The following is a 17,420-nucleotide window of genomic DNA, read 5'->3' on the forward strand; positions in this document are numbered from 1 at the left end:
GGCCACTTAGGTTCCTCTGTCCTCGAGTACACTGTGTGCATGATTACCCAGACGGCCCATGTTTGGGCCCCATTAGAGAACGAGTCCTAGTGCCGCTCCATTGGCTGCACTGCCTGTATCTCCACCATTGCCCTTTAAAAGAACCACAATTATTCGACCAGACTGGATCCAAAGACGATTATTGGCTTTCACAGTTCATCCAGAAATGATAGTATTGGCATAAATAACTCTAAAGTTGAATTGCCTCTTGGGATAATACTCTATAAGTGTTAACAGAAAGTCATGTTGTCTCACTGCAGGTTCCCTTAGCGACAGAGATCCCCGACTACAACCAGATGACGTTGCCGCTGGGAGGCGGCCACACTGCCACAGCAGCCCAAATGAGGCATTTCTGCCGCAGCTACGAGTTCCAGCTTCCCCCACAGCCCTCCTCCCTGTCGCCCCCCCTCCCACCTCCCTCCACCGTGCAGTTCTCCACTCTGGGCCCTGGAGGGCGCCACGTCTATTGCAACATCCCTATGACACTGCTGAATGGACAGGTGAGGGGAAAAAAAGACTGGACCACTTCTTGTTGTTTTTTTTGTTTTCTTTTTTTGCAGTTCCTAGATAGTTTCTAGCATCCAACAACAGTGTATCCTTTCATTAAATGTCCATGCTGTTGTTTATGTGCATGTACTCAGAGTTTAATCAATTAAAAATCAAACCCCTCTTTTCTCCCCAGGGGTTCAGAGCAGATCACTGGGGAACAAGAGGTCTGTTTGGATAAAAGAACATGTAGAATTAAAATAGCACCTTCATATTATCCAATCTAAAATATGTATTGGTTTTCACAGACTGGGAATTAGCTGTCACATACAGTATAGTTGTCACATATATGAGGCATGGTGCACTATTGGCATGCAATAGTACTGTACTGTAGAATTACAGACCCTGTTTTCTCTTTTTAACGATATATTTCTTGCTAGGAGTTGTGGTTTGGGGGAGGGTTCCTTCTGATCAATGTTGTGCTGTGTTTCTTCCAGGTCCCTCACAGCAGTACGCTTGGGAAGAAGCCAGAACTCCACCTGAACAGCACCTTTGTACCACTCACCAGCAGAGAACTCAGCTCTGACATCTGGTAGAGGGACTGCTCAACTGGTATTGGATTACAAACCAGTTTTTACACCGGCTTTGGAAATGAGATGGACTAGTTGGTCGACTGGGTTTCAATGAGGTTTTGGACGGTGTACAGCCTTGGTTTTCAGGAGGGACTACTTGACTTGAGGACTGCCTGCAGATTGAACAAAGGATTGCTTTAAGACTGTATGAGCCCAACGGTTGGATAGACTGCATACAAAAACAGATTCAGATTGTAAAACTGATCGTATGCTGGTTTTGGACACAGCAACTGGGTACAGACTGAGACAAACTGGTATGTAAGCTGTGCAGCCATGGACATTGGAAAGGAGCGCTATGATACAACATGACTGGTCATACACATTTGCCTGGTGCAGAGAGTCTGAGGACAAGATTGAACATGTGAAGTGATGAACTGGACAAGTCAATGAAAAGGTCACTAACAATGAGTGAGAAAGTCTGTCAAATAAGCTACCAAGTTGGACCTCGGAGCACAAAAAGAAGCAAGTATCTTGAATTGCCGTCACACACCAGCTGTGTACCCCGGAAAACAGGTTGATTTGTCAGCTGCTTAAATACTCAGAAATGGCGGTCGACCGAAAGACAAAAGCAGTGTAATCTCAGAATGCCAGTCGACCTTCTACCTAGCTGAGTTCTCGGTGTATCCATCTACCTGTGGACTAGGTGGCTTGTCAGTAAACGAGGCAGACTTCAAGCAATGATTTTTGGAATACCAGTCCACCTTAAAACAACAAGTCAACCTCTCAAAATACAATTCCTGGTTTGGTCCTTAGACGCTAAAATGGTTGACTTAAAAGAAATGGCAAGAATATCAAGATAATAAGTGATGTGTGAAGCAATTGCTGAACTTAATTACTGAGAAAGCACAGTTAGCTGGTGTATATGGAGATGTAACTCGCTGACTAAAAGGCGTTACTTCTTGAGCTAATAGGCACCGAGAGACTGCAAAGCAGCCAGCTCACCTTGTAACCCAGTAATCAGCAACTAGACAACTCATCAAGAGGTGAGCTGGCCAAGAGGCGACCTAACATCTTTTACCACCGAGCTGAAATCATGAAGGACTTGGCTTTTTCTATTTGCATGAACACCCATTTAGATAAAAAAAATATTCAAATAAATATAGATAAAAGAGTAAATGACACAATCATTTCTCGCAGCCTCTTTTAATATGGAGGAGAAGAAACGTATTTTGTTGATGAAGTATATTTGTTTTCTGTCCGGCCATTATGAAATGATAAAAACTGATAAAGGGGAAAAAAGGAGATGTCCCTCCAAAAACATGTTTATTTTCTGTTGTTTTATTTCAGAATTGTCTGCTTTTAGAAGGTTGGTGAGCATTATAACCAGTCTTTGTTTTTAATGTTTGTTACAATAGTCTCTGTACAGCTTCCATAACTTATGCATAGACCTATACACGACAGTGATTTGTTCTCTAGAATTTCTGTTATTTGTGAGAGTTGTAACTCTTACATTGTGTGTGAGACTCAGAGCCTCTTTTTGCTTTCATTCTGTTCATCTTTTCATTAGTGGGTAGATAGGTGGGTGGATGGATGAATGATGGATGAATAGATGGGTGGGTGGGTGGGTGGATGGATGGATGGATGAATGGATGGGTGGGTGGATGGATGGATGGTGATGGATATGTGGATGGATGGATGGTGATGGATATGTGGATGGATGGATGGATGAATAGATGGATATGTGGATGGATGGATGAATAGATGAATATGTGGATGGATGGATGAATAGATGGATATGTGGATGGATGGATGAATAGATGAATATGTGGATGGATGGATGGATGGATGAATAGATGGATATGTGGATCTGTGAATGGATAGGTGGATATGTGGATGGATGAATAGATGGATGTCTGGATGGATGGATATCTGGATGGATGGATGGGTGCTCACGGCAGTACAACCCTGCTAACGGACTGATGTTTTGGACCTGTCACTCTGGAATGGAGATCACTACCAGTCAGCCAAAGGGGGCTTCACTGCATACATAGTCGGACTCCAAGCTGAACCAGACCACATTCTTCTTTGTGAGCTTTAAGAAAACAAGACTATTACCATAATATTTAAGCAAAGTGGATAATGTTTTGAATTTACACAAGGAACTGTCATTGTCTTATTTGAACTGATGAATTCTGGATATTTGAGATTGTTTGATACAACTATTAACTATTTGAGTTATATTCGATGGCAATATACAGTATAGTGGTTGTCTTTTGATTTCTGCTCATTTGTTTGACTATTCTTTGGATATATTGGTTGAAATAATTTAACTGAGAGCAAATAAAAAATATAGGAGTTGTTTTATACATCTTGGATGCCTGTCATCTGACACAACTGTTTTTTTTTTTTTTTACTTCCCCAATGTCCCCTTGTCTGATTTAATTTTCTGGCTCTAGCTTAACCAGACTCTCTGCAAGCTGTTTCCTCATACTTTCTTCCTGTCACACATGTACCTGACTGACAGCCCACTTCCTCTCTTCTCACGCAGTCATTTTTGTTTCCCTTACAATTCTGCTGGACGTATTGATGGTATTGTTAAACCTTGCATTCCGATTAGGGGAAACAGACACGCTCTTACTCACTAAAAGCAGTTTCACACTCTGTTGCGCTAATCCGAGCTGAACTAAGGTTCCCTAAATGAAATAGGAGCTGAGCTATGATCAGCTGGCATTGTCAAATGTTGCAGTGAATAGAAACCAATAAAAGACAACAGAAAACGCATGTCATCAAACCAAATCACTTTTTGTAATTATAAGCACTATGCATTTTGTAGCCTGATAATAAAGTAATAACTAAACATAATGTTGCATAACGCTGCATCCGGTGTTTGGTAAACTAGTCTCAACACCTCCCGGTTTTACCTCCATACTTAGGAACGGTATCATATTTTACATTTCACTCTCAAAAAGGAAGCAAACAAGCTTATTTACCAAATATTTTGCACTATTTTCCTAAACATTGGGATATATAAATATAAAAGGTGAAATGATTACAATTACTTAAACCCAAATTAACCAAAATCTCAAATGTGACCTTTAGACACACCAGTTAATTCATCTTCCACCATTTTATGTAAAATATATTAAGACAAATGTTGAAGGTTTGTAGTACTGGTCCTCAACACAATGCAGATCTTGCAGTCAAAGTCATTTCCATATAGGAGAGACCATATCAACGGTGCAGCAGGAGTATGGTGGAGATACGTTTCTGCAGCGGATGACCTGGTTAAAAAAACAAAACCTCAGCATTCAGAGGAAGGATTTAAGTCAAATAGATTGCATGGTAAGACCTTGAGAGAACGCTCTGAGGGACGGAGGAGATGCGGCAAGCTCACCTGCAGGTAAACATGGGCCATAGACACCAGATACCACAACTACGGTACACTGCCAATACAGACAGCGATGGGCTCAATCAGCATTGTGGAAACTCATTGCAAGGACGTTCATTTCGATGGAAAAGTCCTGCATTCCAGCTTTAATGTTACTGCACATAGAAAAGCAAGGAAAAAGGCTGTAATTGCTGTCAAACTATTGTGACAGAAGCGACAAGGGTTAAATGACTCACCTGACTAGTATTTCATGCTCAGTACATTCCAAACACATGCATCTCTGCTAAACCCTTCCTATTTGAAACGTTTCCGCATAAACAGTATCACACTGGCGCAGGCACGCTGCCAGTCCGAAAGGTTTGAAATAGTAATGTTTAGCGATGTTGCATGTATTTTGGAAGTAGAGAGCCTACGACTGGATAAATGAGACTCGGACAATGTTGCACCAGTTGTGTGAGCGTTTGTAAACAGATGACTTCAAATTGTTTTGCTGTTAAAAATGCACCTTTTTATTTCAAATCATCCAAAAAAAAATGTGTTCACCATGGAGGCATGCAAGAAACCAGTTCTCTTTTGAAGTTTAAGGTAAGACGGGGCGAGTAATTGATCGTATAAATGGTCATTTTGCGAGTGGCGTGTTCCTGTAAGATCAGATTGTAAGTAACTACAATGTGTCAGATGCCAGAATTACACCACTACATGCATCAATTTATACCATCACATTTTTTGACATAGACAATGAAGAATGACCAATGCAAAGTTCCCCTCGTACACTTTTTGAATGTAAAGGAGACACTGAATGGCCAAACGGAGAAGTTATAATGTAGTCACAAGGTAGAACTTGTAATAAAAACATGACCTCATCACTGCTAGTGAAAGAAAGGCCTAGAGAGAACAATACTTTCAGAGAAGAAGTGACAATGGTCTATTTTCTAAAAACAACACCATACGGTAAAGAGCAAGCAGGACTAAAAGAGTTTACAAAATAGGCTGCAAATCAAAGCTAGCACGTATTAAACATAATCTTCCCTTGTTTTTAGAGAGCTTCAGACAATCTCAAATGAGACCTTAATATAATTCAGGAGAAAATGATAACATCTCCTTGCTATGCAACTGCTTCATGAGTAAAAGCCTGTCTCGCTCTCTGTTGAAATGTATGTATTTCCAAATCATTATTTATCATCACAAAACAATGTTCACAACTTGACCTTAGTTACGTGCTCAATGTCCACTGGTGTGGTTGTCTTTCAAGTCTGATGACGTATTTCTGAGTAGCATTTCAGGAAGTAAAAACTGTTCAAAGTTCAAAAGTTCATGACTGCATGTCTCACAGATGCGGTGCTTATAGCGTACATTCCCACATACTGTACATGAGTGAATGTACGCTGTGGTTGATTGGTTTCCATTCGGCTGAATTATCACAGCCATCAACAGTTTCTGTTCATATTTATAAACGACAAAGTTTCGTAAAGGTTGGATTCGGGACGTCATTAGAATGAATAAATGAGGACAGGCTGGGGAACGTGAATGTATGTACCAACTGTCATGGCAATCCAACATTTATTCAGACATTTCCACTGAAACCAATCTCTTGGTGGCGCTAGAGGAAAAGTTGGTGGATCACCAAAGTAATTAGGGTTCATCGTCTGGGGATCATGAATGTCTGCACAACATGTAATAGCTATCCACCCAACAGTGATATAGCAGTCTAGACCAAAGGGGGACATACCAAAACATGATTATCATTGCAAGTGAGCACTGTAGGATATTCTGTTTTACTTCAGTTTAAAGGTCCTTAAAGCTGGAGTGTTTTTATCTGCCTCCTCTGGCATGAGAGTCATCTCTATATGGGATGGACCGTAGTGACGGAGCAGCAGCTAGGAGTATGCCACAGACACCTGACACTACAACCCCTGTATGCTATGAAATACAGAGAGCTTTCCATGCAGCTATGGGCCCAAACAGCATCATGTGAACTCGTTTGGCAAAAGTCCCACCAGCTTTAATCTTAGCACACAGACAAAATAAACAAAATATCTCTATGACAGCATTAAGCAAGGGTTAAATAACTCGGCTGATACTTGTTGGGAATAACATAGCCTCAAAAAGGGGGCACCAATATGTTGGGAACGTAAAGGAGCGTGTTTGGGTTATCAGCATCTAAGAAACTAAATTCTTGACATCAATAGAATTATTAATGTCAGTAACAATTATTAATGATTATTAACAATAATGGGGCACCACCCTGCGAACAGGGACCAATAACAAACGATAAACTAAGTCTCATAATTACCGTATTTTCCGCACTATAAAGCGCACTGGGTTATAAGGCGCACCTTCAATGAATGGCCTATTTTAGAACTGTTTTTATATATAGGGCGCACCGGATTATAAGGCGCATAGAATAGAAGCTACTACAGTCAAACGTTTGACAGGGGTTGCGTTATGCATCCACTAGATGGAGCTGTGCTAAAGGGAATGTCAACAAAACAGTCCGATAAATCATTCAGTCAAACTTTATTGATTTTTGATTTCATTCACAATACGGTAACTTAAACGTAGAGGGGAACTTTTCCCTGATTCAGTAAACACGTAAAAGAAACAGTCTGATACCACTAAATCAAACGTTAGTGCATTCACAATATAGTAACTCTCGAAATTGTTCAACTTACGTATAAAACGTAGTTAGTGCATTCACAATAACTCAACGTTGTTCAAACGTTAATGTGCATATTCACAATATCTCCCAGCCTTGTTCAGTTGTAAACACGTAAAAGAAACACAATCCGATACCGCTAAATCAAAAGTTAGTGCATAACTCAACATTGTTCAGTTATGGTACGTATATAACACATAAAGCTCACTTTTTCAGTTCATTCCGTGTCCACGAATCCCTCGAATTTTTCTTCTTCAGTGTCCGAATTGAACAGTTGGGCGAGTACGGCATCCAACATGCCCGGCTCCCTCTCGTCATTATCCGAGTCAGTGTCGCTGCTATTGCCTGGCAGTTCAGTGATTATTCCTGCCTTCGTGAAAGCTCGGACCACAGTTGAGACTGATATATCAGCCCAGGCATCCACGATCCATTGGCAAATAGTGGCATAAGTCGCTCGGCGCTGTCTCCCCGTCTTGGTGAACGTGTGTTCGCCTTCTGTCATCCACTGCTCTATTCCCATGTTCGGCTGCATAGCTGACAGCCTTGAGTTTGAACTCAGCGTCGTAAGCGTGTCTCTTGAAAGGTGCCATTTTGGGGTCTTTATACACACAAGTGGTGTTGGACTAGGAGTAAGCACAGTACCGGTGTTTACCGCTATTACTTCGGCGACGCCCCTGACTACGGTAGCCGTAATGCTGCAAGCGGTGCGGCTTTGTAGTTTACCAGTCGTACTGAAACATTTTGACAGAGCGCCGTGTACAACCAGTATAGATCAACCAATTAACCAATTGATCCATATATAAGGCGCTCCGGATTACAAGGCGCACTGTCGTTTTTTGAGAAAATTAAAGGCTTTTAAGTGCGCCTTATAGTGCGGAAAATACGGTAGTGTTCACTCACAATGTCAACAGTCTGAGTACTATTACACATTCAGAGTGAAAGTGAAGGTTTAAGTTCGAGCACAGACCACATATACAGCTATTATCACAATACACATGCACAAAGTAATCACAGACAGCTGCTCTTTAAAATATAACAGAGTTTATTACGTTCTAATACTAATGATCTAGTCAACTAATATCTAAACTAACAACAACTATACATTTATTAGCACGCTATCTAAAACCAACAGACGATTAAAAAGGGGGGGGGGGGTGTGTGTGTGTGTGTGTGTGTGTGTGTGCGTAAGGGGGAGGAGCGAGGGAACAGCTCAGCGACGTATGACGTAGTTGGGACGTAGTGATGTCTCTCATGCGCGGAGTCAAAATGGCGGATAGCCAACAGGAGACCCGGCATCTAGTGCCAGTAGCCGTTTACCACGTAGCTAGATTAGCTCAAAGCTATATGTGTGTGTGTGTGGATCAGTAAAAGAGAAGGGAAAGGAACAAAACAAAATGAAATAAAACAAAAGATTAAGATCCTTCGCTCCGCGCGGGAGTACGGAAGATTGCTCTCTCAGCCAGGGGAGCAAGAACCGCGACTCTTTGTCTCAGCCGGCGGTTTTGACCTCCTGAACTGATGAGAAGCAACTTCGACCTCACTGCGGCTGTCTCGACACGAATCACAGTAGCATGGAATACACGGTAACTTCTACACAACACTAGCAATTTCAGGGATCGCCAGTGTCGGTGATCATAAAGCATACACCACGTTAGAAAAATGAACAGTACTTTAAGCACACAAACAAGAAAAAATAAACACAAATCAAACTCTCTCTAACTCTGCCCAGACTCTATTTCGCCTTACGGTACGATGCAATCGTGGTGATTGAGGGGGGTTCTTCTGAGCTTCGGTGGGCTCAGGCAGCGCGGCTACGTGCCGTGGGAGGGATTCGCTTCGTCTGGATCAGGGACGTTCGCGTCCTTATGACCGGAGCAAACGAGGCGCTTGGTGGAGAGTGGAAGTTCTCTCTCTCTCTCTCTGAAGAAGTCTTGCTTCTTCACTTCTGCAGGAATAAAAGGGTTCGCTTCGTGGATACGAACAAAGATAAAATAGACAGTTTGGTGAATTCGGCCAGCGAATATAAACTGTTAGACCTAGGATTTGGTTGAAAAGGGAAACAACGTTGGTGTGCTCCCTAGCTCGATGGAGGTCGAAGGGAAAAAGCATTGAGGTGGGGGTTGCAGGTAGTTTTGTAGAACAGTGGATGAACCACAGGGGTCCTGGGGTGTCTTGGCTCTCGGCCAATTAGATTGCAGCGCTGCTTTCAGGTACCTTCAGGGAAGCATAGTTTTTTTGGGGGAGCAGGGTCGTCTGACCGGAGGTCCCGCCTCGGCATCCCTGCTCTCGTCCAATGAGAGCAGTGTTGCATTTGGGGGGAGGAAACTCACACCCTAATGTGAATTTCTCCAGAGTTGGGGGGTTTGGTGCTCAAACTACTATCAGGATGAAACCTTTGCTTGCAAAAGGGAAGGCCTGACTCTCTTTGTTCCACAGCACATGTCGAAGCCATATAGTCAGATCCCAACATACTAGTATTTCAAAAGACCAATAAACCCTCTCATGCACCCGCCATATGCATGTACTTCTCCAATATGAGCCTACAGTTTTTGAGACAATGTCAGAGGCAAGAAAAATAAATAGCCTGCATGAGAGACATAACATATTCACTTCCCTCATAGAAAGTCCCCCATACACTGGAGATCTGATCAACTTTGCACAGAGGTTTTAGAAGTATTGTTTCTATTATTATAGAACCAAAACTCTCTTCATACAGCTTTATATCCAGAAAGTCACTATGAAGTTACTAGAGAACCATATTCATGAAGCTTCCTATTTCAAAGAGTTGCTTAAGAGAGTTCCTACGGTGGAAAAACTCTTATGAGTACGGAGCAGGACTTCTAAGAAGCTTTGGAGTTTGTTCAAAATGGTACAAAGACTATAGCGGTCGGAGATATATTCTCCAAACCCTTAATGAGGGGGAGTTAGGGAAAAGCTGTACACTTTAGATGGTGCCACGTCTCCCACGCAACGCAGTAACGCTACAATACCAGGAATGAACGTGATTACGACGCGAAGATATTAGGCAAATGGAAAAGTGCAGCAGTGTTCGCTGGTTTCCAGATTTACATGCTAAACCAATCAAAGATTCGCAGAAACTGATGAAAGCTGAGCCATTTTTGCCATAAATGACTAAATTAAGGTCAGCAATTTAATATAACAATTATCATCATGTTAACAGGCTACTGCGCAAGCAGAACTTTTTCGAATATTTTATCGGGTGTTTCTAAAGTAGGTCTATGGCTCACAATTGATTCAACATTGATGTTATAGTGATGTCTGAATTGAGTCTAAATTCTATGATTCTATGCCCATTACCACTGACTGCACTTGTATTTCTTTTTTTTTGGGGGGGGTCAACCAACTACACTTGCTCTTAGAAGTTTGCTGAAGGACTCCTACGCTAAGACTCCTTGCTAGAGTGTTTTAGGCTAAGTTAGGAGCTCCCTGAGAGTATTCTCAGAACGGCTTCCAATGACCACATCTCATCTAATCAGTCATGTTGTGATAAACTTCACTTGGATGTCATAATGGACGTTATTGCATTTCTATCTCTTTTTAGTGCAGAAAAGAAGCGGAAAAAACACAGCAATAAGAAAATCCCCTCCAAAAAGACTCACAGTGTGTGATTCAACATTCACTCAAGGCATTTTCAATGCACACACCAATTCCAAACTTAATCAGGGCATCAGTTTTTCCTCATGCTGTAACAAGTGTACTCCTAATTGTGGAACATTGTGAAACTTTTTGCAGAAAGTGTTCTGAAACATTGGTGTACTGACTACATTTTTACGACATTTTTAACTTTTAAGTTATTAGAATGTCTTTCAACACAGAATGTTGAGCTACATTAAATGCAAAAGTAGAGAAAATAGACTAGGGAGAGCTGTCATGTTTTCTGGTAAATGTAATGACGCAATAACATTTAACAGTTATAAAGATGCATGTTGAGTCATGTTGATGCTTCCACTCACAACACACTCATCAGGTTCTTTGCACGCTAAGCCAAAGCATACCCAACACCAGCGTTTCAATGAGAAATACGGGCTTCTGTCGTCACATGCATTTGTCCCGCATCGTGTTGCTGTCGGTGTCTGCTAAGAAGAAGGCCCTGTCTGCTAATCTGCTTACACTCACACCACAAACCACAATGCATTTGGATAGTGACACATCTACAGCAACATCCTCATTTGCAGCTGCTGTCTGTATGGTAGCTCGCTGAAGCTGTCACTGCCTTCGGAAATCCTTCTCTGTCAAAAATGCTGGAGAGCTCCGTTTCCAAATGGTGAGTCCACATTTTAATTCAGTCTATTTCAAATGTCTTGACTCGTTGTGCTTGCTGAGTAGGCTTTGATTAGAAATATAGTCTGGCTCTTGTTAAAAGAGATCAGTCCGATGGAGTGCAGTAGAGTCTCCATGCCCTCCAAGTTAAAAGTTATTTGAATACATTTCTGAACAAAAAAAATGTTTCCTCAGTTGAATCTCCAATTATATACAAATATATACTTACACTGTGACCTAAACCTGAGGTTATTGCTTAAATCATTGTGCAGCTTCTGTCATGTCAACCCTCAGACATCATACCGTAATGTCAAAAACAAGCCTCTGCACGCCTGCTTGTTTAAGCATGTTGCTTTTATCGCACAAGCAAACACACAACAGGGTGGGGTGCAGTTTACTTTTGCCAGGATATTTGATTATGCATCCTGTATGCCTTTGAAACAGTGAGAGTTAATACTGTAGCCTTTAATGTCAGTGGAACGCACATTACTCGGCTGTTTGTACACTACAGACTGTAAAACCTGCCTCTTGTGTTTTGCTTTTCTGAAGAGAACGTCTCACCACAAACTCAGAATACCTCAACCAACATGTGACAAGAAAGTGAGCGTCTCCGTTTCAAAGAGGGGCAATTTGAGTCATACTTGTCAAAGTTTGTAGCGTTTCCTATACAGTCTCAGCTGATTACATTTACCCCTGGTATTAATACAAGTCTCCAGTGTCCACACTGATATCATTGACATCCGATCTCTCTGTGGAGCTTAAACAATCGAAGGTCACACCCCCTTTTCTTCTGCGTTGAGCCAGGACCGGTTTTAGCAGTTCTCCACTATTTGCATCTACCTTTGCTACATAAATGGCTCTGTTGTGATACGAATGGCCAGGTTTTTGCTTGCGTACCTTCGTTGGACCAAACTGAAAGCAGACACTTTGGTCCCCATCCAGTGTCTTGAGTATTTACTTTGGACAAGCCTTCTTGCTGCTTTCTCTCGCTTAGCCTTCTCACTGGCTCATGGCTGCCGGTGCTTTCATGTGGTCAAACACTCTCCAATTGCAATCAGATCACCCAAAACACATTTGAATGCAAGGTGAAACGGGGGTCACATTCAGCCTGTCAGTAATGTGGTTTTGGAGCTTCTTGTGTCTGTTGATTGATTGCTGTGTGCAGTATGTTACATGACGGCTATTATTAATTAGAGTATGTCCACAGTCTATAGAGAAGCTTGTAAAGCATGTCCAGTAGGTCTCTCTTGAGAATAAGACCCTGTGTCTCAATAAGATTATCTGTTTAAATAAAGGTTTGATATGCATAATGTGTTAACATACATACAATGCTTCTCTGCAAATGTTTTAGAGCTTGCAGGAAGCCCAGCGCAGCTCGCGGTTGTGGCAGTTTCTGATGGATGCAGATCTTAATGGAGACTCCTTCATTTGCTCGAAACAGTTACCAATAAATCACAACTAACGAGGACCACAATATTAGCAAAGTGCTTCCTGATTCCAATCACATAATGGACAGTAAAGTGCTCCTGATGTGAGGTTATGAGGTATTAAAGATATAACTTTCACTTTTGTCTTGACAGTGAAAAGACTCCATGGACAAGAGCGAGACGATGCTTGTGTTTCTTGATGCTGTCTCTCATGATTGGAACTTTCATGTTAACTTTCTACATTTCAAGCCTCAAAGTGTCGTTTCCTTTGAACTTTTGGACGACAAGGTCATCGTCAAGCCAATCTTACCACAATATAACTACTTCAGTGCAGGATGTAAGTGTATTTGGTGTCATCTTGGAACAAAGGCAGCTGCCAAAATGAGTCAAGCAATACGTTTTCATGTTTTCATACTTTTTACACTCCCTTTACCTTTAGCCTGAAAACATCTTGATAGCTCCATGTTTTGTCTTTCAACATAAAACTAATATTAGTGTAGTTAAGTTAACAATAAAGAACAAACAAAGATAAATCGTTGAGGCACAACACTCAAAAAACACAAGCCTTATCTGTTTGCACAGATCTCACCAGATGGCCCTTCAATATACTTTGTGGCGTACCCGCGCCAGTACGGTTTCATCGTGGACGAACCACATACATGTTGGCAAGAAAGACCATTCTTGGTTGTTATGATCCCAGTCGCACCCCACAACAGAGAGGCCCGCGACACGATCCGCAGCACGTGGGGCAAAGAAACAACAGTGCTGGGCAGAGTGATCGGCCGCTACTTCCTCCTGGGGATGTCAAAAGAGGAAGATGGGACAGCAACCATCCAAGAGCAGGTGAGTTGATCTCCTACAAGTTGCTGAATTCCAAAGCGCATTTCTGTTCTTACTATTTGCAAAATGAATAGTCCAACATCAGTGAGCTACAGTGCTTCAGAGAACGCAAAAGTCACAGGGGAATGAGAGCAGAGAAAGAAAAGAAGGTGGAGATGCCAGGTTACTGCAAAGCTGCATCCAAACACATGTCATGACAGAGAGCTAAACTGGTTTCTGTGTATGCTGGGATGTGAGGACGACAGTGAACAGCTTCTTACATTGCTTTTGGCACTGAAACAGTAACGCTGCAGAATATTTACATCTTAACAATGGATCAAATGATGATGTGGAATGTGACAGCAGTCACTTTAAGTTACAAACTCAAAGAGATACATCACCCTATAGGTTTCCCACAATAGCCCACATGGTCCATGCTTTTTATTGTCTTTCAGTTTTGGTTTGCCATCCAGGTTCAGTCCCACCGCCCTCATCAACCCTGTTTGTAGCAGCGAACGGGAACCCATTTAAAGCAACCTGCCCAGCAGCAACCGACAGACAATGTTAGCGACTAGCTGGTCAGGCTGGTCTCGTCCGGCATTCGCAATTACACCTACAAAGAAATAATGCGCCGTAATTCGTAGATATCCCATGCAATTATATTGTGTGTTAACCACGTAATCGTGAGCGAGGAAGAATAAAGACCCTAAAAGCACGCGCCGGGTGGGTAGGAGGCGAGGTGGGGGGGGGTTTAACAACCAGCGACCCTTCAGTTAAGAGACCGCCGTTCACTCCCCATGTGAAGGGAGAAGTCAAGGTTGATTTATTTTTTGCGTAACTTGCGTAATGTAGTTACGGGACTTCTGTGGTTATTGTAACTCAAACGACGATCTTTTCCTAAACCTAACTAGGCAGTTTAACAATCATTTCCATAATCTAACCAAGTAATGTTGTTGCCTCAACCAAACTATTTCACAATCTTTTCCTAAAACTAACCAAGTAGTTTTGTTGCCTAAACCTAAGTGAGTAGTTTTCTTTGAACTTCTATTTAAAAAATAAAAAAGACTACACACGACAAGCATAAATTGACACATGTTGCTGGCTTTTATAGGAAAACGTACAAAAGATGAGTTTGGTGGCGATCAGACCAGCAGATCAGAACTGAAAGGAGAGGGAATATTTGACATACATTCGCCAGGTCACCACGAACATGACTCCAAATGAATGCTCTTGTTGCTTTGTGTCCGCTGGACGTGTAAATAAGCAACTGCTGGCTAGCTTGTTTCAGCCCCTTAAGTGACTGAGTAATGGATTAACTACTATAACCTCTGTCTGCTATCTCCCCCTCTCTAGGTGTTACAGGAAAGCCAGAGACATCACGATATTCTCCAGAGTGACTTCTTGGATAGCTACAATAACCTCACCATTAAAACCATGGTCATGTTCGAATGGCTCAGCTCTCATTGCCCCAACACCTCCTACGCCATGAAAGTTGACTCTGACATGTTCCTTAACGTCCACAACCTGGTTGACATGCTTTTGAAAGCCCCCCGACACCTCTACATGACGGGAATGGTGGCGAGGGGTGCTGCTGTTCTTCGAGACCCCACATCAAAGTGGTTTCTGCCGGTTTCAGTCTTCCCCGAATTTACATACCCACCGTATGCTCTGGGGCTGGGCTATGTGTTCTCACTGGATTTACCCAAGAGGATACTGGAGGCGTCTGCACATGTTAAAGCTGTTTATATCGAAGATGTCTACGTGGGACTGTGCATGAGGCATTTGGGAATCGATCTGACGGATCCTCCTCATGGTGATTTATTTCGGGCAAATGTGCCTTATGAGCCAAGCAATTGTTACTGGACCTCAGTCATAACAACAATACTACAGAACTCCGACCAGCTCTCACAAGTATGGGGAGTATATCAATCTCAACATGACTGTTAATACTTCCGACTGTGCCTTAAAAACAACCTATGACTGTTTTTAAAGCCCTGCACAACAATACTCTGATTACATCGTATCTTCCTGCCATTATCTTTGAAGTATGGTCTGGACTTTTGATACCAAAACAACAGAGCTGGTGGGATAGATGTGTATTTTTTTTAAGCTGAGCAAAATATGTTTGTAAAACTTATTTTTTGTACAGATTGCACAAATGATTGTAAAGATGTCAATAATTTCAAGATTATAGGATGTAAACCAATGGAGTTGTCTCCTCCTATGTAGAATATAATTTGACTATTCTTTTTCAAGAGTAACCCTAAGGGCATGAAGGTAAATGTCGATTTGTCGACAATAACGTGCATGACTAACTTTCACCACATAAACTACAAGAGGATGAGACCTATCGCTGCTGGCTGAGGCGATTGATAGGCACACAACCGACAGTTACAAAGTCTGCTGCAAAACAGTGGTTTAAGTTGATACAAATCTGGAACAATCTGACATTTATGAAATGTACTGTCAGGAAAACCAGGGTTGCTCCTTGGTTCTGTATTCAATCTACAGCATTCCCCTGTGAAAATGCTCCACAGGGAGCACGCAGCACAGCAACAATTGTGCAAGTAATCATTTTTTGAAGTAATCGAATACAATACGTTTCTCTAACAGACACAGTTGTCCAGTGTACGCAAATATGATTTTGTAAGTAGGCTTCAACAGAAAACGATGGAAAATACACTCTGAAGTGATACTGTTCATTTTGATCAAACTGTGTTTGAGAATGTAGTGTTTGACCAACTTCGGATGTTCCAGTTTGTGGCGCTGTTGAATTGCATTTTGCTATACTTTGAGTTGTTAATAATATTTAGTCTACCATCATCGTTATGAATATATCTATATATTGATCCTCCATTATGCAGTTGTTTTTGAGGGTTTTGTGTGAAACATCAGTTCAATTAAATGCCATACAATTTTATACACATGCATGGTCCCCAGAGGATGTGTTTTAATGACATGTGAAAAGTGTTCAGTGTAAAATGTCTTATTATTGCATTGACATTACATTTTAAAATATATTATAATAACTTTGGTGGTCCCTTATCTTTCCATCTCGCACTATCTCCAGGTAAATAAAACAGGTATAATTAAGTTGAATTTGTATCAGGTAGCGTAGTTCACATGTACTGTAAACACCCTTCAGTTAGCCTGATAACTGGTTCAAAGAATAGGCCTCACACCCATTCTACTTTGGATAGTAGAGATAATTCAAAATGTGTTCAAATCTTCACCTCGAGATGTTCTCATTAGTTGACAAAATGGGAAAGACTGGATATGTTTCCATTGGTGTATGGTGGTATTTGTATTTCCGCTTTTAACTTGTGAAGTACTTCATAAGTCTTCCATGAAGCTGAGTCACGGATCATTGTGTGCTCAGCGAATGTATGCAGGTCTGCCAAAAAGCTTCTTCTTATCTCCTGTTGTACAAAGTAACACAACTCAGGGAACCCTCTGGGAGCCAGCAGCACCTTTAGGCTGCAGAATGACAGATTTATCTGTCTATGACATTTCAAATGCTATTGATCAGTTAAGCCTGCAACTGACGTGCAACACATGAAAATGAGCAGATACATATTTTAGAAATCAATAAAACTGTAAATGTTTGTATGATTTCCAATTTGACAATTGATATGTTTATTTAACATGACTTTTGCAATGTAATTATTTAAGTTGCATGCAAATGTACTTCTTTGTTTCCAATACATTTTTGGTCAGTTAATTGAATACAATACTGATTCATCCTATCAAAG

At 41.5% G+C, this 17,420-nt stretch overlaps 2 protein-coding genes across 3 annotated transcripts in view; both read left to right on the forward strand.

The window, feature by feature from the left end:
* Positions 1-2,699, forward strand: part of il1rapl2 (interleukin 1 receptor accessory protein-like 2) — a 368,671-nt gene extending 365,972 nt beyond the window's left edge. The window contains exons 17-19 of one of the 2 annotated variants that reach the window (XM_031876428.1): positions 300-539; positions 722-752; positions 1,023-2,699. In XM_031876428.1, coding sequence (XP_031732288.1) covers positions 300-539; positions 722-752; positions 1,023-1,111 — 360 coding nt within the window. In that variant the 3' untranslated portion in view covers positions 1,112-2,699. The remainder of the gene's footprint in view (positions 1-299; positions 540-721; positions 753-1,022) is intronic. The other variant, XM_031876429.1, reaches the window with a different exon arrangement.
* Positions 2,700-11,080: 8,381 nt separating this feature from the next.
* Positions 11,081-17,406, forward strand: LOC116399353 (beta-1,3-galactosyltransferase 2-like). The gene is made up of 4 exons (XM_031876459.1): positions 11,081-11,426; positions 13,003-13,186; positions 13,432-13,692; positions 15,022-17,406. Exons 1-4 carry the CDS (start codon positions 11,401-11,403, stop codon positions 15,613-15,615), a joined length of 1,065 nt encoding a protein of 354 aa, XP_031732319.1. The 5' UTR covers positions 11,081-11,400; the 3' UTR covers positions 15,616-17,406.
* Positions 17,407-17,420: the final 14 nt, after the last annotated feature.

This window comes from Anarrhichthys ocellatus, unplaced genomic scaffold (assembly GCF_004355925.1).
Source record: "Anarrhichthys ocellatus isolate YVR2014 unplaced genomic scaffold, GSC_Weel_1.0 scaffold109, whole genome shotgun sequence".
Classification (NCBI taxonomy): domain Eukaryota; kingdom Metazoa; phylum Chordata; class Actinopteri; order Perciformes; family Anarhichadidae; genus Anarrhichthys; species Anarrhichthys ocellatus.

Excerpts from the sequence above, each read along its gene's own strand:
- LOC116399353 (XM_031876459.1), top strand. The coding sequence starts at position 11,401 with ATGCTGGAGAGCTCCGTTTCCAAATG. Across the intron at positions 13,187-13,431 it reads TAACTACTTCAGTGCAGGAT|ATCTCACCAGATGGCCCTTC; the intron begins GTAAGTGTATTT and ends CTGTTTGCACAG. Across the intron at positions 13,693-15,021 it reads CAGCAACCATCCAAGAGCAG|GTGTTACAGGAAAGCCAGAG; the intron begins GTGAGTTGATCT and ends CCCCCTCTCTAG.